At 50.1% G+C, this 24607-nt stretch overlaps 1 protein-coding gene across 1 annotated transcript; it reads right to left on the bottom strand.

Annotated features, from left to right (window-relative positions):
• Positions 1 to 5303: 5303 nt before the first annotated feature.
• cyp1b1 (cytochrome P450, family 1, subfamily B, polypeptide 1) lies at positions 5304 to 8904 on the bottom strand. Its single transcript, XM_072247107.1, has one exon. It carries the CDS (start codon positions 8226 to 8228, stop codon positions 6594 to 6596), a length of 1635 nt encoding a protein of 544 aa, XP_072103208.1. The 5' UTR covers positions 8229 to 8904; the 3' UTR covers positions 5304 to 6593.
• Between the last annotated feature and the right edge of the window lie 15703 nt (positions 8905 to 24607).

The following is a 24607-nucleotide window of genomic DNA, read 5'->3' as shown; positions in this document are numbered from 1 at the left end:
GATTCTTCAATCCATCATGTCCATGCTGATCTTTATGTCTATCTAGATGAGTGGTTTCCAATCTTTTTTATGCCATAGACCAATATCGTTAAGCAGGGGGTCTATAGAGCCCAGGCTGGGAAGCCCTAATCTACGTGAGCCCATCTGTCTGCACTAGATTTGTATCCTTCTATGATTTGCCTATTTCAGCATCAATTTAAATGTCTCTTAAATGTAGCAATTGTATCCAATTCCAGCACCTCCTTTCACGGCAAGTTCCAGATATCAACCACTCTTTGTGTAAAAAACCTTCTCAAATCCCCTCTAAAACCCTTTACTCTCACCATAATGATGATTAATTGATGTCCTCTTTTTTTTTGATACCACTGTCATTGTAAAAGGATTCTAGCTACCTATTCTATTAATGCCTGTCTGGTCACCTGCTGACCTGCTTCACTCCAGAGAGAGAACAAACTCAGCCAATTCAATCTCTCCCCATAAGTGAACCTCAACATCCTGATGAATTTTGTTTGCCCTCCCTCCAGGCCAACCATGTCCTTTCCATAATGCTGCAACCAGAAATGCACACAATACTTCAAGTGCGTTCGATAATCCTCTGCACTGATGCTCCACAAGACTGCATCTTCATTCCCTCATGACTGCATGGCCAGATTATGCTCAAACTCCATCCACAATTTTGCAAATGATGCCACTGTAATGGACCGCAGCTTAAATAATGATTAATCAGAGCACAGGAAGGGGACAGAGAGTCTAGTGACATGGTACCATGACATCAAACTTTCCCTCAACATCAGCAGAACAAACAAGCTGATCATTAACTTCAGAAAGGTTGGGGATGTAGGTTCATAAGCTCCTATTTACGCTAAGGGTGCTAAGGTCGAGAAGGTTGAGATCTTCAGGTTCATAGGAGTAAACATCACCAATAGCCTGTCTGGTCCCACTATACTGATGTCATAACAAAGAAAGCACACCAGTGCTTCTACTTCCTCAGGAGGCTAAAGAAATTTGACATGTCCCCATTGACCCTCAGCAATTTTTACTGATGTACTATAGAAAACATTCTCTCTGGAATCGTCACTGCATAGTATGGCAATTTCTCTGTTTGTGAAGAGAGTTGTGGACACAGCCTCCCCTCCACTGTATCAGTCCATACTTCTCATTGCCTCAGTAAAGCAGCAAACACATTCAAAGACCTCCCCTCGGACCTTCTCTCCTTCTCTTTTCTTCCCCACCCACTCATCTGGCAGAAAGCACATACCACCAGGCTCAAGGACAGTGTCTATCCAACTGTTATAACACTATTTAACGTTTCTCTAGTACAATAAGATGGATTCTTGACCTCACAATCTACCTTGTCATGGCCTTGCACTTTATTATCTACCTGCACTCCACTTTCTCTGTAACTGTAACACTCCTTTATTGTTTAATCTTGTACTAATACAATGCACTGTCATATTGAATTGATCTGTATGAATAAATTGGCAAATCAAGTTTTTCAGTGTCCCTTGATACATGAGATTATATGAAAACTATTTCTGAATTCAATTTTATTTACTAATCTGACCAGAGAGGGATTTGGAATAGAGCCAATGGAGTTTGGAATGAGCTCAAATTTATAGAGGTTGGAATCTGAAAACGAGGCAGGGATGTGTTGAAATAGTCAACCTAAAGGTAAGATGAGTGTTCCAGCAGCTGTTAAGCTAAGGAGTAGAAATAATTGGAATAATTGTTATGGAAGTGAAATAATTGGTCATAACGTGTGGTTAAAGTGCTATCAGATTACTAGACACCTACCTGTATGCATCAATGGTGCTGAGGTTCAGAGGATTGAGAACTTCCAGTTGCTGGGAGTGAACATCATCAATAGCCTGTTCTGGCCCTACCATGTAGATGCCATGGCTAGGAGAGTGCACCAGCACCTCTACTTCCTTGGGAGACGAAAGAGATTTTGCATGTCCTCTTTGGCTCTCAATAGAGAAGCACTGTAGAAAGCATCCCATCTGGATGCATCACAGCTTGGAATGGCAAATGCTCTGCCTGAGACTGTAGCAAGTTGTGAACACCGCTGAGCACGTTAATAAAACCGGCCTCCCCTCCACCCACTCTGTCCACACTTCTCACTGCCTCAGTAAAGCAACCAGCAAAATGAAGGACCCTACCCTCCCCAGACATTCTCCGCTCTCCCCCTCCCGTCAAGCAGAAGATACAAAAGCGTGAAAGCACATACCATCAGGCTCAAGTACTGTCCCTATTCTGCCGCAGTAAGACCACTGAACGGTAGCACTGTGTGATAAGATGGACTCTTGACTTCACAATATACCTTGTCTTGGCCTTACACTTTATTGTCTGCCTGTAGTGTATTTTTCTGTCATTGTAACACTTTATTCTACATTCTTTTATTGTTTTTCCCTCCTACTGCCTCTAAGAACTGATGTGATAAAATTATCCACATGGGTGGCATGCAAGGTGAAGTTCTTCAGTGCACAGTACTTTGGTCAATGTAATAATAATAGACTAACATATCAATTTACATGAGAATAATCAAGCAGGGTGATGTTTGAGTAGAGGTGGGTGATGTCAGTAAAAATGTTCAGTCTGACATGTTTCTAGATGTTGTCACCAAAAGCAATATTGCATGGGACCCAGTACAGCACCCAACCTAATGTTGTAACACTGCCTGACCCACTGAGCTGCTCCAGCATTTTGTGTGGGTACTAAGAGATCTCTTTACTGAATCAGTTTGATGGCATGAAACAATGTTAAATGATGTTTCATTGTTTGATTGTAACTTTCTTTTTATGAGAAACATAAACCATTGAATAGATTTCAGTACTGATTTGCTACTTTAATTACAATATATTCAAAGTGCGCTAGTCTGGTTTTTCAAAATACACAATTCATAATTTGCTGAATGCATTTGAAATATGCAGTTAATAAATTGGTTAAAATTTAAAGTAGGAACAGGAAAGTTTCAATTTATAAAATTCTTTATCTTTTACAGTGTTTTTAACAATCACAGGCTTTGATTACAATAGGTATTTTATGATATACACATATAATCAAGGGACAAAAATGCTGATAATGCAAGTTAAATTGTTGATATTGAAAATTAAAGGAATAGCAGCCTTCTAAATGTGTTAAAGCTTATAAGACAATATGAAAATACATATCTTAAATATGATTTATTATATGTGTTTTCTCATACATAAATATATAATTATATTTCCTATTTTGTCTGAAAGATCAATCAGATTTAAAATCAGTAGGGACAAAAGAATGGAGTATAAACTTGTTTTGGTCAACACATATGTAAGAAAATAACTTATCCCTATCTGACATCAATTCACAGATACAGACTAAGTCTGAGGAGTCCACAGAAATGGCAAACACCTGAGATTTCTGTATGTTCAGGGAAATAACAGTACTCATCTTCAGGGTATAGTTGTCAGCAGTGTGGTTTGACAGGCAGTAATGGTTTGAAAGGTTCTGAAAGGTCATTTGGCAAGAATTTTCATCAAACCGTGTGCTTGCCCTAAGCTGCTTGTGCACACACTGCAAACACTTGCACCTCCTCTAATCTCTCATGAACTGCCTAGTTTCCCAAAGATAAATTATCATTTTAATATCTCTTATTTGACATACAGGAAACTTGTTACGACAGATATTATAATCACACATCTGCAAGTAGCTATGTTGCTGTTGCTTTGACATGCAAATATTCTGAAATTATGAGAATAATCAATTAGAAGTTGTTCAATAACTGCAGAGACCATGTAGCAATCACTTGACAAGCTACCTGATTTTTAACACTTCAAAAGTAATATTTACTAATTCAACCTTAATATTATTTTCATTTTCTGCTTTATTTATGCTAATAAATATGGCATCGGCAAATATGATATTTAGGGGTGAAGCAAACGAACAATAATCTGTAATCATTGATCCTTCCAACACTGCAAGTGCAAGTGGTGACTGGTGAGGCACACATCTAGACATGAAGCAACAGAGCTTTAGATGACAGGGAAAGGCATGTCAAAAAAACGACACTGTCAAAATTCACTTATAAAGTTTAATCTGCAACTAGATCTAGCTTCTTGCAGCTAAGCCATTTCCCTCAGAACAGAAATTAATGTGTATTAATTAAACAAGGTACATGGAGAAAGTTATTAATGATGTTTACACAGTATGTGCATAATATAGTGTTTCCTAAAAGTGGATTATTTTACTGAATGGAATTTATTTAACTGCAATCTGTAAATGTTGTTGGGAAAAGGTTTGCAATTTGTTTTTGCTTACCTGTGCAATAAAGGCTTAATGTTCACTCCTTCCTCTAAACATAATTAATATGGATTCTAACACACTAACCAGTGCCCTTCTTACACATGTACATACAGTCCAGAAACCCATCCCTTTCCTTTTTTTCTTCCAAATCCACTGACTATTGGAGGGTAATGAATTCATATCTGAAGAACTGTTTCACAGTAGGTGGAACAAACTTACCCTTTCTTGTCTTTGAGGCTAATTTGGGATTTTCAGTCATTCAAACTGGTGGGGTGGGTGGTTGGGAATAGGGAGGACATGGTCGGCAATCCTCCCCCCAACATCGTCTGACATCCACGTGCATGTACTTTCTGATAAGCCAATAGACTCTAATCAAACACTGAATATTTCCCCATCCCACTGCCCCCATCAAAATTAGGTGGAGGCTGATGACTGCATCTCTACAGTTTCCCTGTCAGGACAACAGGCAACTTGGTCTTTCTCTCCTTTTTGCAGATCAGACAGACAGAAAAAGAGAGGGAGATGGAGAGGGAACCCCTTAAGGTGTTGTACTGTACCTTGACTGTGCCAGCAAATTTATTCTATTTTAATATGACTATATTTCAGATGGCATACAGTATTAAGTTTGATTAGGTCAAAGATTTTTGTTGATTCTAATCAACCAAACAGGCTTCTAATAGGCCAAATAAAATAAAATTTGTGGTTTTGTCCTCAGCAATTCTGATGCAATTTTACTTTAATTAGTGATTTTGTTTCATAAAATTCAGGATGCCGTCATCATTATCCTATTCAATGCTTCCAGTTTCCTGACTGACAATTGACATCTTACTAACATATACCAAATGACATAATAAAAAATATTGATTAAAAACTATTTGTATTAGTTGTCATGAACTCTGGATACCTGAGATGACATCAATCAGTGATTCTAGTGAAGATAACATGTGGCATTTGTTTAACACTAATCCAAGTGCACAGGTTTTGCTTAATTGTTGAATTTATAACAATATGAATTGGATTAAATTCAGAGACAGAGAGAGAGAGAGAGAGAGAGAGAGAGAGAGAGAGAGAGAGAGAGAGAGAAAGAGACACAGGCAGAGAGAGAGAGCGAGAGGTAACGCCTTAAAATGTATTTTCCGGTCAGATTATTGACCATTTAAAGCCTGTGTGTAATCAAATGAATTATAACTTAGAGGCAAGTTCTCCGCTAAAACTTTAGAGAGTTCTATAACACTGATTTCGAACGATTAGAGCTTACAGGTCTATAGAAGATCAACAGAGTTCCCTTTTCCAGCTACAGTATAAAGTTTATGGCGTGCTTGCAGCTAGAGAGACTGCGTGACAGGTTTCCGCAGATACTCTTGTCAGAACCACCAGCCGACTTCTTCCTGCCCTTTTGTCTCTGCCGTTACAGGCTCACAGAACAGGATTAATCACATACTTTCGAGACTAAATATAGTGATATATCGGAATCATTGTTTAACATATGGAAATCCTGGTTTTTTTAACCTGAAATAAAGTGCAGAACTTCTGGAAAGTGAAGACGGGATACTCTCCAGCCAGTTGCTGTAAGGCCAGTGCTACATAAATGGCTCGTCTCAGCACAAATACGGGACGTCCCCGAGGCACTAACTAACCCAATCACAACGCCAGATACAATTTCAGCGTCCAGCTCCTCTACCGTTTCCAGTACAGCACGGGAGCGATATAATTGAGTTAGACCGGCTGTGGGTAACGAAGGAAGGCGAAATGTTCCAGTCCTGGCAGTGCAGATTGCTCTCCACGAATATTTGTAGTAACCACTCTATTTGTCATATTGCCCCCCCCCCAAAAAGACCCAGTTACCTGTCAACACAGGTACCGCAGTACGTTCCCCTGCACAATCATTTGCCGAGTCCAGTGCCTGTCATTATCTGACCAAGTCTCAAACACTGCCGTTCGAAAGTTCAGAGCCTTTTTTTTCAAATTAATACCTCTGGGGCAGGCAAGCCAATATCGGTAACACCCGGTTAGGCTGAGAAAGAGTGTATTGTCAATCGGATTGAGAGTGGGCCAGTGACATATACACTTATCAAAACTAATTTCTACATAATTTCCATTTTTAAACCTGCACTCAGAATACTTCTGTCAGTTCCGTCGTACACCCGGCTGGAAAGAAATAACTGAATTTCAGCCTGATCTCCGCCGTGGGTTGGATTCGCTCCAGTATCCAAAACCAGCGACCGGAAGAGGTGTCAAGTACCGCGGACAAGATTTCTTACTTTAGAATCACGTTATGTTTTCAAAATAAAGGGTTAGTTGTGATTCGCCATTCATTGCTTGTCCTCCGCTTGTTCCATTCTCTGCACGGCCGCCTGTAGATGTTCCATTGTGTCCCGCAGGGTCACGTTGATGGTGAAGGGCTTGGGTTTTAAGGTCAAGCCGTACGTAAAGTCCAGCATCAGCTTCTCTTTGGGGTTGGCGCTGAAGGTGCACTGATGGGTCAGCAAGGCGATACTGAGGAAGAGATGCATCTTCGACAGCTCCTCGCCGATGCACCTTCTCTTGCCCAGGGAGAAGATCATCACCCTGCTTGTCAGGTCCTTGTTCACGCTCCCATCCTCGTTCAGGAACCTGGTGGGATCGAAGAGCTCCGGCTCCGGCCACTTCTTGGGGTCATGGTTGACGGACCACTGGTTGACGAAAACTACCGTGTCCTTGGGGATGTGGTATCCGTGGAGCAGCGTGTCCTTGGTGGTGGAGTGAGGGATGGTGAGCGCCACGAAGCTGCTGAAGCGCAGGGACTCGTACAGAAAAGCCACCAGGTAGGGCAGACGTGGCTCGTCCTGGATGGTAGGGATGTGCTCCCTCCCCACCACCCGGTCCACCTCCTCTTGGATCTTCCTCTGCACCTCGGGCTTCGATACCATGAGCAGGATCAGCCAGTGCAGGGCTGTGGACAGGGTGTCCTGACTGGCCCCGAAGATGTCGGTAAGACTGGCCTCGACATACTGCGGGCTGAGCCCAGTGCCCTGCTGGTGATCGATTGTCCGGATAAAGGCGTCCAGCATGTCGCGGATCCGCTGCGGGCGGAAGGTGAGACGGTGCTCTTTCGCCTTCTCCAGGATGAAGTGGTAGAACTCCCGGTTAATCTGCTTGAAATCGTCGTAGATGGTGCGGATCGGGTTGGGGAAGTACTGGAGCCAGGGCATGACATCCACCAGGCTGCCCGCTCCTACCGTTTTCCCGAAGCGGTCGTTGTTGGACAGCAACTCCCGGAATTCAACGTCGCTGTGGCTGTACCTCTTGCCGAAGCAAACGGCACTCATGATATTGGCCACGGCCACGGTCAGGTCGCTCCACGGGTCAAAGAAATCTCCCTCACGGCTCCTGTTGAGGAAAAGGCGGATCAGCTGGTGCATCTCGCACACCACGTGTCCCTCGAACATCGTCTTAGTGTTTAAATTGAAGGTAGAGAAAGCCCTGACGGTGGAGTGGGCGACCTTGCGGTGCGACTTCCAGAGCTGGCCGTTGCTCCGAAAAGCTAAACTCCGGCCGCCACTCACCACCTTGAAGGAGGTAAAATCGGGACGTCCCGCAAAGTCGCCGCCTTGCCGGATCAACGCCTGGCGGATGACCTCTTCGCCGTTCAGCACCACCACCGTGCGGCTGCCCAGCTTCAGGCGGAAGACGTTACCGTACCTCCGGGCCATCCCGCTGAAGGTGATGTGGGGAAGGTCGCCGAGCTGAGCCGCGTTGCCGATCACGGGCCAGGGGAAAGGGCCGGGAAGGCTCGGGCGGTCCCATTCCCGCAACTGGTGCTGCAGCCACTTCCAAACCAGCAGTCCGAGCACAGCCGACAGTACCAGGGCCAACACCAGTTGCACTCCCGGCTTGCTCAGTTCCTTCACAGCCGCCACTTCCTTCTCCAGCACTCGTTCCAGCGTGTAAGTCCGGTTAGAAAGCATTCCGTTGATTTTTGTTTCGGGTTTTGGGTCAACAGGAGAAGTCCTCAGCGTGTAAAAGTCACCAAGTTGAAAAGTGTTCCTCCTCCTCCTCCCTCCTAACACACGTTAAACGTGGTACAAAATATATTCATGTTTATATGTAGAAGGTCCTGGTTCGGTCTTTGTGAGAGGCAATCACCTACAGTGTTTAAATGAAACCAATTTGTCCCGCTCTCTGACACCGAGGGAAAACGTAATATATATCCCGGCGAATGCACTTCATTAAAGTCGGCTGTCTTATCGACTCTGCAGACAAAAAGAGTTTCTTGCGGACTGCTGGCACCTCAACCCGTATATATACTGAGTATCTGTCCGCCTCCTGTCACATGGCGTAGCAGCCAAGGGATTTTTCAAAGGGTTTATTAAGTCATCAGTTGATAGGGCTAACTCATCGACGGACAGAGAAAAGGATATGGAAGGTGCTTTTGTTAAAGTGCAACTCTTAACAGCCCCTCTGAGATCATCGGTCTCGACAGCCGATGTTGATTTCGCATGAGAAAGAGTGAACCCCGCATTTAAAGGGAGGGTAGCTTAGTCTCCCTCTTCTGCGGGTTTATGAGGATCTCGGACGGAACACTTCCAGCTCTGCAGCCTGCTCCCTTGCATTTGCGTGCGGCGACCGAGAGGGCTCGTTAAATATAATCCCAACTCAGAACAATGTGAGAAGCCGACACCAGCGGCGGAGTTTCTAATCGGCAAACACTGGACAGATCTGAGACCGTTTCCGACAGGAAACTTCCCCTCCCACACTTAGCATGCGCTTGTTTGATTATCGCACTCCCTTTTTTACATATGCAATTACTTGCACTTGAAATATCTGACCGTAACGTGCACCTCCGAGGTGGCAGTATAGGAGGAATTGGGTGAGCCGACCTTTTTCAAATTTTAAAACTACTCTGGCCAAACGCAATGAGGGCGACCCGAAAAAAAAACCAGGCGGGTACAGTTTAGGAAGATGTTTGGAGACAGCAGTACACGGAGGAATCACGTTTCAGCGGCTGACCCGTTGTCGGGACAAATTTGTTTAATGCTCATGTTTATATTTTTCCGGCCACCGCTGGTCTAACCTCGGCACCGAGACAAGTCCTAGAAACTGAGAGACAGGGTTTGCAGTCAATTGGAAGTGTGAATTGATTAGGGGAAGCCAACACAGATAGATTGGTTAGTCAGGATGAAGGGTCTCGGCCCGAAATGTCAACTGTACCTCTTCCTAGAGATGCTGCCTGGCCTGCTGCGTTCACCAGCAACTTTTATATGTGTTGCTTGAAATTCCAGCATCTGCAGATTTCCCCGTGTTTGCGTAGATTGGTTAGTCAACTGTTCTATCCAAGTTGCCTGGCTCCATCACACAAACCTGTCTTCCCTCCATCGACTCCGACCGCGCTTAAGGGCCCCTTCCACTCCAGACATTCTTTCTTTTCCCCTCTCCTTTCCGGTAAAGGATATAGAAGCCTAATGGCACGCACGCCAGGCTCAAGGACAATTTCGATCCCGCTGTTAACAGACTTTTGAACGGAACTCCCAGACGCTGAAGATAATTTCTCCAAATTCCGAGAGATTTTCTCCAAATACTCACCCTATCTACCTAACCACGGCCTTTGCATGTTCTGGTTCTTTCTCTGTAGCTGCAACCCTACGTTCCGTTTCGATTTTACTACTTTAGGTATGGAATAATTCGCCAGAATGGCGCCAACCAATCCCCCTCACACGAACGAGGCAGAGCTTCTGGAGAAGAAAAAACGGTCGTGGCATATAGACTTCTAAATGGGGGGGCGATAAAGTGCGGCGTAACACGCAAGTGATCAAGGTCGAAGCAAGTGGAATAAAAGAGCAGCTTGCATGGAAAAGTGGCAGAGTTCAAGGAAACTGGGAGACGAAGTGTTTGGGAAGGTGTTCGACCATCACTACACATTTAAAATGACGTGTACTGCACTTGGTATACAGATCACGTTTACCAAATGTGCAAGTAACATGGAACTCAAAGGACAGTAAAATATGTCAAGGAGATGTAGACAAGCTAATCGGACTGACAGGTGGCAGATGAAAATTAATATGGGAAGTATGAAGTGCTGCATTTGGGAAATTGGTAAATTGATAAATTCCAATTGGAATGTGCTGCTGGAAGTGGTAGTAGATAAAGATATTTAAGAGGCTGTTAGACAGACACAGGAATAAGCAGAGAATGAGGGGACACAGACCATGTGCAGGCAGAAGGGATACTTTAATTAGCCACTGTTTGCTTAAATAGTTGGCACAACATTGTTGGTGGAGGTCCCTGTTCCTGTGCTGTACTGTTGAAGTTCTATCCTTAAGGCATATAAGGCAGTGAAGAGGCAAACAGGAAACTGGTCTTCAATAGCCAGGCTATAGAATACATGAGCGGAGAGGTGATTGCATTAAACATAGGTTTAGCAGCAACCGTAGAACTATGTGAAGTTCTGGTCACCATACTATTGGAAAGACACAATTACGCTGGGGAGTCTCAGGGTGCATCTGAGATGCAGCATTACAGTTATGGAGAGAAATGTGATAGGCGGGATTTGTTTTCCTTGGTAAACTGGTTTATTCATGTCATTCACTTCTGAGTTACAGTGAATGCATTTGTTTTACATGCCAGCCATACAGATCACTGCATTACAACATTGCACCTGGGTAGCACAAGAGGAGGCAATAACACAACGCAGGTTAAAGCGTAGCAGTGCAGACAGACAATGAGGTGCAAAGCCATCGTGAGCTAGCTTGGGAGGTTAAGAGTCCCCCGTATCAAAGAATACAATGTGGTATAAGATCATAGGACATAGGAGCAGGTATGTTAGAGGAGAAAATAAAACGTGAGCTGGAGTAGAGAGCTCAGCCTTCTGCACTATTCAATACAGTATAATGGCAGAGACAATCTTGGCTTCAGCACCACTTCTCTGCTTTCTTGCCATGCAGGAACTGATAAATCTGAAGATATGGAGGCATAAAAAAGAGGGAATCTGGAAACCCAAGCAGCACACATAGCAACTGTATGGGCATAGTTTGTTGGAAGCACGGTACTCTAGTGGCTAGTGTAATGGTTTACAGTGCCAGCAAATGGGGCAATGGGGCACTCCTATGAGGGGTTTGTTCATACTCTCTGTGACTCTATGGGAGATCTGGTGCTCCAGTTTCTTCCCAAACTCCAAAGGTATACAGGTTAGTAAGGATTAGTAGGTTGTGGGCATGTTGCATTGGCGCTGGAAGCACAGCGACTCTTGAGGTCAGCTCCCAGCACATCCTCAGACAATGTTGACATTAAAAACACTGTACGTTTTGATGGTTCAATGCACATGTGACAAACAAAACCAATCTAAAGTGGCAGGGGAAGTTTACAAAGTTGTAATAAGGAATCTGGGATTGTGAACTAAGCTGGGACAAACAAAAGCAAGGGAGTCATGGTGATTTTTTTTATATCTGAAAGTTCAGTTGCAACTGAAAGACTATTCCAGCTCTGGGCTCTACAGTTTAGCCAGACTGTGGAGGATTTGGAGAGGGTGAGGACAAGATTTCCCATGGTGATTCCATGGATTAGGGACTTTGGTTAAGTGCGTAGATGGGAGAAGCTTGGTATGTTCTCTTTGGAAGAGGGAGGAGATCTGATACATAAGATTAATAGAGTGAATGGAGAGAAAAAAAAACATTTTTCTTTGATTGAATAGTCAAGAACTAAGGGAGCAGAAGGTCCTGACAGAGTACCTCGTAAGGCTCTGAAAACCTGTGCCAATCAAGGGCATTTTTAACTTCTCACTGCTACAGGCGGAAGTTCCCACTTGCTTCAAAAAGACAACAATCACACCTTTGAAGAAGAATCTGGGCTGCCTTAATGACTATCACCCAGTAGCATTCATATCTACAGTAATGAAATGATTTGAAAGGTTGGTCATGACTATACTGAACTCCTGCCTCAGCAAGGACCTGGACCTACCGCAATTTGCCTATTCCCTCAATAGGTCAACTGCAGATGCAATCTCAATAGCTCTTCACATGGCCTTAGACCACCTGGACAACACAAACACCTGTGTCAGGATGCTGTTCATCAACTAAAGCTCAGCATTTAACACCATCATTCCCACAATCCTGATTGAGAAATTACAGAACCTAGGCCTCTGTACCTCCCTCTGCAATTGAATCCTCGACTTCCTAACCGGAAGACCACAATCTATGTGGATTGGTGATAATATCTCCTCCTCACTGACGATCAATATTGGTGCACCTCAGGGGTGTGTGCTTAGCCCACTGCTCTACTCTCGCTATACTCTTGACTGTGTGGCTAGGCAGAGCTCAAAAACCATCTATAAATTAGCTGATGATACAACCATTGTTCGTAGAATCTCAGATGAAGATGAGAAAGCATAAAGGAGCAAGATATGCCAACTAGTGGAGTGGTGTTGAAGCAACAACCTTGCACTCAATGTCAGTAAGAAGAAAGAGCTGATTGTGGACTTCAGGTAGGGTAAGACGAAGGAACACATACCAATCCTCACAGAGGGATCAGAAGTGGAGGGAGTGAGCAGTTTCAAATTGCTGGGCGTCAAGATATGTTGGGACCTAACAGCGACTATATTTCATTAGGAGTTTGAAGAGATTTGGTATGTCAACAAAAACACTCAAAAAATTCTATAGATGTACTGTGAAGAGCATTCTGACAGGCTGCATCACTGTCTGGTATTGGGGGTTGGGGAGCTACTGCACAGAACCAAAAGGTTGTAAATCTAGTCAGCTCCATCTTGGGTACTAGCCTACAAAGTACCCAGGACATCTTCAAAGATCGGTGTCTCAGAAATACAGTGTCCATTATTAAGGACCCCCAGCACCCAGGGCATGCCCTTTTCTCACTGTTACTATCAGGTAGGAGGTACAGAAGCCTGAAGGCACACAGTCGGTGATTCAGGAACAGCTTCTTCCCCTCTGCCATCCGATTCCTAAATAGGCATTGAACCTGTGAACCTGTTTTTAATATATATCATTTATGTTTTTGCATGATTTTTAATCTATTCAATATACAAATACTGTAATTTATTTATTTTACTTCTATATTATGTATTGCATTGAGCTGCTGCTAATAAGTTAACACATTTCAGGACACATGCCAGTGAAAATAAACCCAATTCTGATATTATTATTATTATTATTGAATTTTTTCTTATTGTATTTGCAGTTTGTTGTCTTTTGCACATTTTTTGGCTTTTTATGTGTGTTTTTTCACTGACTTTATTGTGTTTCTTTGTATACTGTGAATGTCCGCAAGAAAATTGACCTCAGGGTTGTATATAATGACACATATGTACTTCAATAATAAGTAGACTTCGAATTTTGAACTTTGAAATGGAGAAGAACTACCATCGACAGAAAGAGAAGACATTTTCAACCAGTGAGAAGTTGGATCTTAGAGGAAGCAGTGGAGATAGATTTAACCGTAGTACTCAGAAAAGAGGTAGTTAAATACCTTTCTGGAAAGATTTACAGAGTTATGCAGGAAGGGGCCTGGATAGGGACATAGGGAGTGTGCCTAACTCAAACTAGTTTTACACAGAAATCAAATTAGTGTTGCAGGTACTCATTAGGTAAGGCAGCATCTTTCCGCCAGTATTCCAGCACTTTTTGGTTTTATTTCAGAGTCTGCGGAGTTCTGAGCAACAAACAAAAGGCTAGGAGAGCGCAGAGGAGTATTCCAGCTCCGCTCTTTGTTGCTTCAGATTCCACAATCTTCACTCTCGTGTCCCCGTTCTGCAGCGCATGTTTTATTCTTGCACAGAACCAGCACAAATGTTGTCCCGTGGTTGTGAACCAGTCTCCCAGTTCCTGCATGTCCCCCTCCTCACCGCCTGTTCCATGGGTCACTGGAACCGGTGCTATGCTCCCCACCGGCCAAGGATCTTCCATCTGAAATGCCCTTCTCTCTCCACAGATACTACATGACCTACTGAAGACTTTTTCTGGCATGGGGCGGCGCCGTAGCGTAGCAGCTAACACCATCAGTTTACAGCGTCAGCGATCACCGATTCCCGCCGCCGCTGTCTGTAAGGGGTTTGCACGCTGTCGCCGTGACCGCCATGCCCCGGTTTCCTCCCACATTCCAAGGCAGTATGGTTAGAGGTTAGTGAATCGTGGGATGCCGGGAGCGTGGCAACACGTGCGGACTGGCCCCAGCACAGTCCGGGGCTGTGGCATCGACACATTCCACTGCACGTTTGGATGCAACATCGAATCAAATACATTATTTTACTAGCTCCCCTTGGTCTGCGGTGGTCAATGAGTCTCTTTCTCGTTCAATTACTGGAATTTGGACATAGAAGAGTACAGCACAGGAGCATCCCTTTCGGTCCGAATACAATGCCAAGACAAGTAAACCTATCTACCTGAATATAATATATACTCCTCCCTCCTTTGCATGTTCTTTGTGCCTATCTAAATGCCTCTTAAACATTACCATCTTACCTGCTTCCACCACCACCCCCGGCATCCCGGGCATCTACCACCCTCTGTGTTAAAAATATAATTCCCAAAGCATCTCCTGTAAACAGCCCCCCCCCCACCAACACACACACACACACACACTTTAATTCTTCCCTGGGAACGTGCATTAGTGACCGAGCGTCCAGAATTGACACCGATCTTTCATGCCGGCGCCTGGTCATCACAAGGAGGCGGTAAAGTTAAACCGTGTCACCTTCCAACTCGTGGCGTTCCACATCCCACTGAGAGGCGTCGCCTCCGAAACCGAGGCGCTGCTGAGAGAAGCTAGAGATTATTCATGCAGTTCCTCGAAATCGTCAGAGGGTTGAAGTGTACAATCGGAAGCAGCCATCACGGCTGACGCGATTTGTCTGAAGAAAACGAGCCTAGCGAAAATCAAATTACTTTCGAATAGAAATCTGCGTATGTGTGTTTCCTGTCATGCTGGATGCTAATAATGGAAGCGTTCTGATGAAAGGTCACTGAGATGAAATATTAACAGTTTCTCCCGTCATCAATTCTATCTGACCTGCTAAGTAGCTCCAGCATTTTATTTCAAATGCGACTGTAGATGTGTGTATGCCCGTGTGTTAAAGTTTAGGTGTAGATATATAAAGTGTCGCTCTGCATATGTATGCACGAGAAGTGTATAAGAACATCAATAAACCAGATTATTTCTCCGTAATTCTGCTGCTATATCTTTGGGCTTGCTGTGAGCAGGATGGCCGTTGTATCCCCGTCATTAACAGCTGCTGACAAGTACTTTCGGGACTGAAGACACTCGGCTGCACTTGGGTCTTCACAGAAGAGCAGCACACGCAAAATGGCGGAGGAACCCAGGCCAGGCTGCATCTATGGAGAAGAGTGAACGGTCGACGTATGTGCCGAGGCCGTGCATCAGAACTGGAGAAGAAATGATGGGGAGTCAGAGTAAGAAGGCGGGGGCAGGGGAGGAAGAAGTACAAGGTGGTAGGTGACAGGTGAAACCGGGAGGGGGAAGGAGTGAAGTAAAGAGCTGGGAAGTCGATTGGTGTAAGAGAGAGGTCTGGAGAAGGAGGAAGACCATGGGAGAAAGGGAGAGGGGAGGAGTACCTGAGGGAGGTGATGGGCAGGTAAGGAGAGAGAGTGAGAGAGGGAAATGGGGATGGGGAATGGCGAGGGAGGGGACATGACCGAAAGTTTGAGAAATCGATGTTCATGCCATCAGTTTAGCGGCTACCCAGCCGGAATATAAGGCGTTGCTCCTCTAGCCTGAGCGTGACCTCATCGCGACAGCAGAGGAGTGTCGCCTCAGCTGAAAGGGCTGTTTGGAGCCCTGAGTGGTAGTGAGTGAGATAGTGAGGGGCAGGTGCGGCACTTGTTCTGCTTGCAAGGATACGCACCAGGATCACGTCACCTGTGACCTTTCATCTGGACGTAGTTCTGCCATCAACACAATGACGATGTAAGGGATTGCAGATGCAAGATTCTCGGATGATGATGTGTGTTTAAATTGCAATGAACATTCAATAGGCAGCAAAAATAACATTTAGCGAATAACCAGGTAAATCAGTGTATGAAGATATAAATGTGTAAACACATGTCCATAAATTGTGTCCATTAGTTCAGGTGACGGCAGAATGTACCGCTGTTAAAAAAAACTGTAAGGAAGCGTTGGGGACAGCAGCAACAGAACGAGAATGAACATTGAAATCTCGATCAAATTCCATTCCGTGCGCTCGCTGATGGATGATCCCTTTTAAAACGATATAACCATCAAGAGATTAGATTAGGCAGCAGCGCCGCCGTTCATTCAGACGCTCAAAGTCCTCGTCCTCACGTTATTTCGCAACCAGGCTGCTGGGCTGTTAATAAATTGCAACCAATGTAGTTTACACTGGGAGAAGATTTAAAACGGGAGTGAGAGCAGCGATGACTGCGCCTTTATTAAAATTAATAAAATATATAGTTTACAACTAGTTTTGCGATGCCGTTCAGGTGAATCTTACTGGAAATGTGGCGGACCGTTAAACAATTACGTGGCTCTCCGCCCCAGTATCGCTACCGCGTCCTGACTGAGAGTGTTCTATAGGACACGCTCACCACATTCACAGTCAGCTGTGGCCTTGAACGTCGAATCGGTACACCCTCCAACCCTTCCTCAAAAGTCTTCTAAACTTGAAATAAACAAACGTTTCGTAAATGTTGACCCATCTCGTGAACATTTGGTTGCTATGACCCTCTCTACTGCTGTTTCCCATGCTATATGCGTTGAATATTGCGGGTATGTTAATATAACGAGCAGAGTACTGGGGAGGAGTTGGTGGAGAAAGGATGGTTATTTGCTAACCTCAGTACAAGCTGGAATTTCAGAAACAGTGGTCAGTGATTACCATCAAGCCATGGACAACGTAAAGCTGATGAAAGGCAGGAAAGCTATTTTGTTCACTGATATTTTGTTAACTCGATGTGTCCCGACCTTAACCTGTAACCAGAGAGCAGCCCGAGTCTCCTGACCATTTTACTCAAGGCCGAATATTAATATCTACCTCAGCACCTCAGGAATTTGCGGGAATTATTGGTTGGCGATTCTCTTCAAAATATTTCGTGGCGCGAAGTAATTACAATTCGATTTTGTATAAACTATGCACCCGAGTAATGTTCAGCTTAATGATAAAATAACTCTGAACCGCCGTACCATTCAATTTGTCGGTCATATCAATTCCAAGCTGCTGATTAGATATCAGAAGTGGAAAAGGCAGGGAGATGTACGAGGAGGGTTTATTTTCAGCAAATTGCCCTTGGCACAGTTCGTGCGAGATAATTTGTTGAACTTATTTCCTCCGTGCGTTTGTGTATGCAGTGTAAAGCTTCTGTGGGGAAGGAAAACAGTTCAAGGGCTTTCCGCTGCTAAACTTGGAGAGGTTGAGAGGCCGAGTCGGGGACATTAGTTCACTCCGGGGGTGCGGGGAGGGTAGAGTGACAAAGTTGCTATGCTAAGTAAACATTTTCTAACATTAGTTAATGCATTTACCAAATGACGCTAAGAATGTAAAGGACTTTTCACAGTTTATTCTTTGCTTACATTATTACGAATAAAATTTATTACTTTTGAAAATATAAACGCGTGACCTTCTAATCATGGTATGTCTTTCCTCTATTAGATAAAACTTCTGTACTAGTTAGTTACCCGTGGATACTGTGAAACATGTATACTATTGATTAGTAAATAGAACCATTGGGGTGGCTATCTGTTATTAATCCGTCGAAAACGGTTTTATTTACGCGAGAAATTCTGTAGATGCTGGAAATCCAGGCAAAATGATGGAGGCACTCAACAGGCCAGGCAGCATCTTCGGAAATGACGTTTGGGGCCGAGACCCTTCTTCGGCACTGGAAAGGAAAGGCGAAGCCGCCGGAATAAAACGGCGGAGGAGAACAGTACGAAGGCTTCACCTGTCTCCTTCCAGCTATGGTGGGATAAACTTCAGGATCCGCGAGCAAAAGTCTCCTGCGAGAGGAGTTCAGCGGGTCCAGCAATATGGGGGTTGGGGGGAGTCGAGAGGAGATCAGCGGGTCGGGCAGTATGGGGGTTGGGGGGAGTCGAGAGGAGTTCAGCGGGTCGAGCAGTATGAGGGGCGGGGGGAGTCGAGAGGAGTTCAGCGGGTCGAGCAGTATGGGGGGTGGGGGGAGTCGAGAGGAGTTCAGCGGGTCGAGCAGTATGGGGGGTGGGGAGTCGAGAGGAGTTCAGCGGGTCGAGCAGTATGGGGGGTGGGGGGGGAGTCGAGAGGAGTTCAGCGGGTCGAGCAGTATGGGGGTTGGGGGGAGTCGAGAGGAGTTCAGCGGGTCGACCAGTATGGGGGGCGGGGGGAGTCGAGAGGAGTTCAGCGGGTCGGGCAGTATGGGGATTGGGGGGAGTCGAGAGGAGTTCAACGGGTCGAGCAGTATGGGGGTTGGGGGGAGTCGAGAGGAGATCAGCGGGTCGAGCAGTATGGGAGGTCGGGGGAGTCGGGAGCAGTTCAGCGGGTCGAGCAGTATGTGGGGTGGGGGGAGTCGAGAGGAGTTCAGCGGGTCGAGCAGTATTGGGGGTGGGTGGGGAGTCGAGAGGAGTTCAGCGGGTCGGGCAGTATTGGGGGTGGGGGGAGTCGAGAGGAGTTCAGCGGGTCGGGCAGAAATGGGGGGTGGGGGGAGTCGAGAGGAGTTCAGCGGGTCGGGCAGTATGGGGGGGTGGGGGGTAGTCGAGAGGAGTTCAGCGGGTCGAGCAGAATGGGAGGTCGGGGGAGTCGAGAGGAGTTCAGCGGGTCGGGCAGTATGGGGGGGTGGGGGGAGTCGAGAGGAGTTCAGCGGGTCGAGCAGTATGGGGGGTGGGGGGAGTCGAGAGGAGTTCAGTGGGTCGGGCAGTATGGGGGGTGGGGGGGAGTCGAGAGGAGTTCAGCGGGTCGAGCAGTATGGGGGTTGGGGGGAGTCGAGAGGAGTTCAGCGGGTCGGGCAGTATGGGGGGTGGGGGGAGTCGAGAGGAGTTCAGCGGGTCGAGCAGTATGGGGGTTGGGGGGAGTCGAGAGGAGTTCAGCGGGTCGGGCAGTATGGGGGGTGGGGGGAGTCAAGAGGAGTTCAGCGGGTCGGGCAGTATGGGGGGTGGGGGGAGTCGAGAGGAGTTCAGGGGGTCGAGCAGTATGGGGGGCGGGGGGAGTCGAGAGGAGTTCAGCGGGTCGAGCAGTATGCGGGGGTGGGGGGGAGTCGAGAGGAGTTCAGCAGGTCGGGCAGTATGGGGGGCGGGGGGAGTCGAGAGGAGTTCAGCGGGTCGAGCAGTATGGGGGGCGGGGGGGAGTCGAGAGGAGTTCAGCGGGTCGAGCAGTATGGGGGGTGGGGGGAGTCGAGAGGAGTTCAGCGGGTCATGCAGTATGGGGGTCGGGGGGAGTCGAGAGGAGTTCAGCGGGTCGAGCAGTATGGGGGGGTCGGGGGGAGTCGAGAGGAGTTCAGCGGGTCGAGCAGTATGGGGGTCGGGGGGAGTCGAGAGGAGTTCAGCGGGTCGAGCAGTATGGGGGTCGGGGGGAGTCGAGAGGAGTTCAGCGGGTCGGGCAGTATGGGGAGCGGGGGGGAGTCGAGAGAAGTTCAGCGGGTCGAGCAGTATTGGGGGGCGGGGGGAGTCGAGAGGAGTTCAGCGGGTCGAGCAGTATGGGGGGCGGGGGGAGTCGAGAGGAGTTCAGCGGGTCGAGCAGTATGGGGGGTGGGGGGCAGTCGAGAGGAGTTCAGCGGGTCGGGCAGCATGCGGGGCGGGGTGGACTCGAGAGGAGTTCAGCGGGTCGAGCAGTCTGGGGCGTGGGGGGGAGTCGAGAGGAGTTCAGCGGGTCGGGCAGTATGGGGGGTGGGGGGAGTCGAGAGGAGTTCAGCGGGTCGAGCAGTATGGGGGGTGGGGGGAGTCGAGAGGAGTTCAGCGGGTCGAGCAGTATGAGGGGTGGGGGGAGTCGAGAGGAGTTCAGCGGGTCGAGCAGTATGGGGGGTGGGGGGAGTCGAGAGGAGTTCAGCGGGTCGAGCAGTATGGGGGGTGGGGGGAGTCGAGAGGAGTTCAGCGGGTCGGGCAGTATGGGGGGTGGGGGGGAGTCGAGAGGAGTTCAGCGGGTCGAGCAGTATAGGGGGTGGGGGGAGTCGAGAGGAGTTCAGCGGGTCGAGCAGTATGCGGGGGTGGGGGGGAGTCGAGAGGAGTTCAGCGGGTCGAGCAGTATAGGGGGTGGGGGGAGTCGAGAGGAGTTCAGCGGGTCGGGCAGTATGGGGTGGGGGGAGTCGAGAGGAGTTCAGCGGGTCGAGCAGTATGGGGGGTGGGAGGAGTCGAGAGGAGTTCAGCGGGTCGAGCAGTATGGGGGGGCGGGGGGGAGGCGAGAGGAGTTCAGCGGGTCGAGCAGTATGGGGGGCGGGGGGGAGGCGAGAGAAGTTCAGCGGGTCGAGCAGTATGGGGGGTGGGGGGGAGTCGAGAGGAATTCAGCGGGTCGGGCAGTATGGGGAGCGGGGGGGGGAGTCGAGAGGAGTTCAGCGGGTCGGGCAGTATGGGGGGGGAGTCGAGAGGAGTTCAGCGGGTCGGGCAGTATGAGGGGTGGGGGGAGTCGAGAGGAGTTCAGCGGGTCGAGCAGTATGAGGGGTGGGGGAGTCGAGAGGAGTTCAGCGGGTCGAGCAGTATGGGGGGCGGGGGGAGTCGAGAGGAGTTCAGCGGGTCGAGCAGTATTGGGGGGTGGGGGGAGTCGAGAGGAATTCAGCGGGTCGGGCAGTATGGGGAGCGGGGGGGAGTCGAGAGGAGTTCAGCGGGTCGAGCAGTATGGGGGGTGGGGGGGAGTCGAGAGGAATTCAGCGGGTCGGGCAGTATGGGGGGTCGGGGTGAGTCGAGAGGAGTTCAGTGGGTCGGGCAGTATGGGGGGTGTGGGGAGTCGAGAGGAGTTCAGCGGGTCGAGCAGTATGGGGGGTGGGGGGGAGTCGAGAGGAGTTCAACGGGTCGAGCAGTATGGGGGGTGGGGGGGAGTCGAGAGGAGTTCAGCGGGTCCAGCAGTATGGGCGGGTGGGGGGGAGTCGAGAGGAGTTCAGCGGGTCGAGCAGTATGGGGGGTGGGCGGAGTCGAGAGGAGTTCAGCGGGTCGAGCAGTATGGGGGGTGGGGGGAGTCGAGAGGAGTTCAACGGTTCGAGCTGTATGGGGGGGTGGGGGGGAGTCGAGAGGAGTTCAGCGGGTCGGGCAGTATGGGGGAGCGGGGGGGAGTCGAGAGGAGTTCAGCGGGTCGAGCAGTATGGGGGGGTGTGGGGGAGTCGAGAGGAGTTCAGCGGGTCGGGCAGTATGGGGGGTGGGGGGAGTCGAGAGGAGTTCAGCGGGTCGAGCAGTATGGGGGGGTGTGGGGGAGTCGAGAGGAGTTCAGCGGGTCGGGCAGTATGGGGGGTGGGGGGAGTCGAGAGGAGTTCAGTGGGTCGAGCAGTATGGGGGGTGGGGGGGAGGCGAGAGATGTTCAGCGGGTCGAGCAGTATTGGGGGGTGGGGGGAGTCGAGAGGAATTCAGCGGGTCGGGCAGTATGGGGGGTTGGGGGAGTCGAGAGGAGTTCAGCGGGTCGAGCAGTATGGGGGGTGGTGGGGGGAGTCGAGAGGAGTTCAGCGGGTCGAGCAGTATGGGGGGCGGGGGGGGGAGTCGAGAGGAGTTCAGCGGGTCGAGTAGTATGGGGGGTGGGGGGGGAGTCGAGAGGAATTCAGCACGTCGGGCAGTATGGGGGGCGGGGGGAGTCGAAAGGAGTTCAGCGCGTCGGGCAGTATGGGGGGCGGGGGGGGAGTCGAGAGGAGTTCAGCGGGTCGAGCAGTATGGGGGGTGGGGGGGAGTCGAGAGGAGTTCAGCGGGTCGAGCAGTATTGGGGGTGGGGGGGAGTCGAGAGGAGTTCAGCGGGTCGGGCAGTATGGGGGGTGGGGGGAGTCAAGAGGAGTTCAGCGGGTCGAGCAGTATGAGGGGTGGGGGGAGTCGAGAGGAGTTCAGCGGGTCGGGCAGTATAGGGGGTGGGGTGAGTCGAGAGGAGTTCAGCGGGTCGAGCATTATGGGGGGTGGGGGAGGCGAGAGGAGTTCAGCGGGTCTAGCAGTATGGGGGGTGGGGGGGGAGTCGAGAGGAGTTCAGCGGGTCGGGCAGTATGGGGAGCGGGGGGGAGTCGAGAGGAGTTCAGCGGGTCGAGCAGTATGGGGGGTGAGGGGAGTCGAGAGGAGTTCAGCGGGTCGGGCAGTATTGGGGGTGGGGGGGGGAGTCGAGAGGAGTTCAGCGGGTCGAGCAGTATGGGGGTTGGGGGGAGTCGAGAGGAGTTCAGCGGGTCGGGCAGTATGGGGGGGTGGGGGGGAGTCGAGAGGAGTTCAGCAGGTCGAGCAGTATGGGGGGCGGGGGGGGAGTCGAGAGGAGTTCAGCGGGTCGAGTAGTATGGGGGGTGGGGGGGAGTCGAGAGGAATTCAGCAGGTCGGGCAGTATGGGGGGCGGAGGTAGTCGAGAGGAGTTCAGTGGGTCGAGCAGTATGGGGAGCGGGGGGGAGTCGAGAGGAGTTCAGCGGGTCGTGCAGAATGGGGGTTGGGGGGAGTCGAGAGGAGTTCAGCGGGTCGAGCAGTATGGGGGGTGGGGGTGAGTCGAGAGGAGTTCAGCGGGTCGAGCAGTATTGGGGGTGGGGGGAGTCGAGAGGAGTTCAGCGGGTCGGGCAGTATGGGGGGTGTGGGGAGTCGAGAGGAGTTCAGCGGGTCGAGCAGTATGGGGGGTGGGGGGGAGTCGAGAGGAGTTCAGCGGGTCGGGCAGTATAGGGGGTGGGGGGGGTCGAGAGGAGTTCAGCGGGTCGAGCAGTATGGGGGGCGGGGGGAGTCGAGAGGAGTTCAGCGGGTCGGGCAGTATCGGGTGGGGGGGAGTCGAGAGGAGTTCAGCGGGTCGAGCAGTATGGGGGGTGGGGGGAGTCGAGAGGAGTTCAGCGGGTCGAGCAGTATGGGGGGATGGGGGGGGAGTCGTGAGGAGTTCAGTGGGTCGAGCAGTATGAGGGGTGGGGGGAGTCGAGAGGAGTTCAGCGGGTCAAGCAGTATGGGGGGCGGGGGGGAGTTGAGAGGAGTTCAATGGGTCGGGCAGTATGGGGGACGGGGGGAGTCAAGAGGAGTTCAGCGGGTCGAGCAGTATGGGGGGTGGGGGGAGTCGAGAGGAGTTCAGTGGGTCGGGCAGTATGGGGGGTGGGGGGAGTCGAGAGGAGTTCAGCGGGTCGAGCAGTATGGGGGGTGGGGGGGAGTCGAGAGGAGTTCAGCGGGTCGGGCAGTATGGGGGGTGGGGGGAGTCGAGAGGAGTTCAGCGGGTCGAGCAGTATGAGGGGTGGGGGGAGTCGAGAGGAGTTCAGCGGGTCGGGCAGTATGGGGGGTGGGGGGGAGTCGAGAGGAGTTTAGCGGGTCGGGCAGTATGGGGGTGGGGGGGAGTCGAGAGGAGTTCAGCGGGTCGAGCAGTATGGGGGGTGGGGGGAGTCGAGAGGAGTTCAGCGGGTCGAGCAGTATGGGGGGTGGGGGGAGTCGAGAGGAGTTCAGCGGGTCGAGCAGTATGGGGGGTGGGGGGAGTCGAGAGGAGTTCAGCGGGTCGAGCAGTATGGGGGGGTGGGGGGAGTCGAGAGGAGTTCAGCGGGTCGGGCTGTATGGGGGTTGGGGGGAGTCGAGAGGAGTTCAGGGGGTCGGGCAGTATGGGGAGCGGGGGGGAGTCGAAGAGGAGTTCAGCAGGTCGAGCAGTATTGGGGGTGGGTGGGGAGTCGAGAGGAGTTTAGCGGGTCGGGCAGTATGGGGGGGCGGGGGGAGTCGAGAGGAGTTCAGCGGGTCGAGCAGTATGGGGGGTGGGGGGAGTCGAGAGGAGTTCAGCGGGTCGAGCAGTATGGGGGGTGGGGGGAGTCGAGAGGAGTTCAGCGGGTCGAGCAGTATGGGGGGGTGGGGGGAGTCGAGAGGAGTTCAGCGGGTCGGGCAGTATGGGGGAGCGGGGGGGAGTCGAGAGGAGTTCAGCGGGTCGGGCAGTATGGGGGGCGGGGGGAGTCGAGAGGAGTTCAGGGGGTCGAGCAGTATGGGGAGTTGGGGGGAGTCGAGAGGAGTTCAGCGGGTCGAGCAGTATGGGAGGTCGGGGGAGTCGAGAGGAGTTCAGCGGGTCGAGCAGTATGGGGGTCGGGGGGAGTCGAGAGGAGTTCAGCGGGTCGAGCAGTATGGGGGGCGGGGGGAGTCGAGAGGAGTTCAGCGGGTCGAGCAGTATGGGGGGTGGGGGGGGAGTCGAGAGGAGTTCAGCGGGTCGAGCAGTATGGGGGGTGGGGGGAGTCGAGAGGAGTTCAGCGGGCCGAGCAGTATGGGGGGTGGGGGGAGTCGAGAGGAGTTCAGCGGGTCGGGCAGAATGGGGGGT

Source organism: Mobula birostris, chromosome 2 (assembly GCF_030028105.1).
Source record: "Mobula birostris isolate sMobBir1 chromosome 2, sMobBir1.hap1, whole genome shotgun sequence".
Lineage (NCBI taxonomy): Eukaryota > Metazoa > Chordata > Chondrichthyes > Myliobatiformes > Myliobatidae > Mobula > Mobula birostris.
This window is presented reverse-complemented; position numbering and strand designations above follow the sequence as displayed.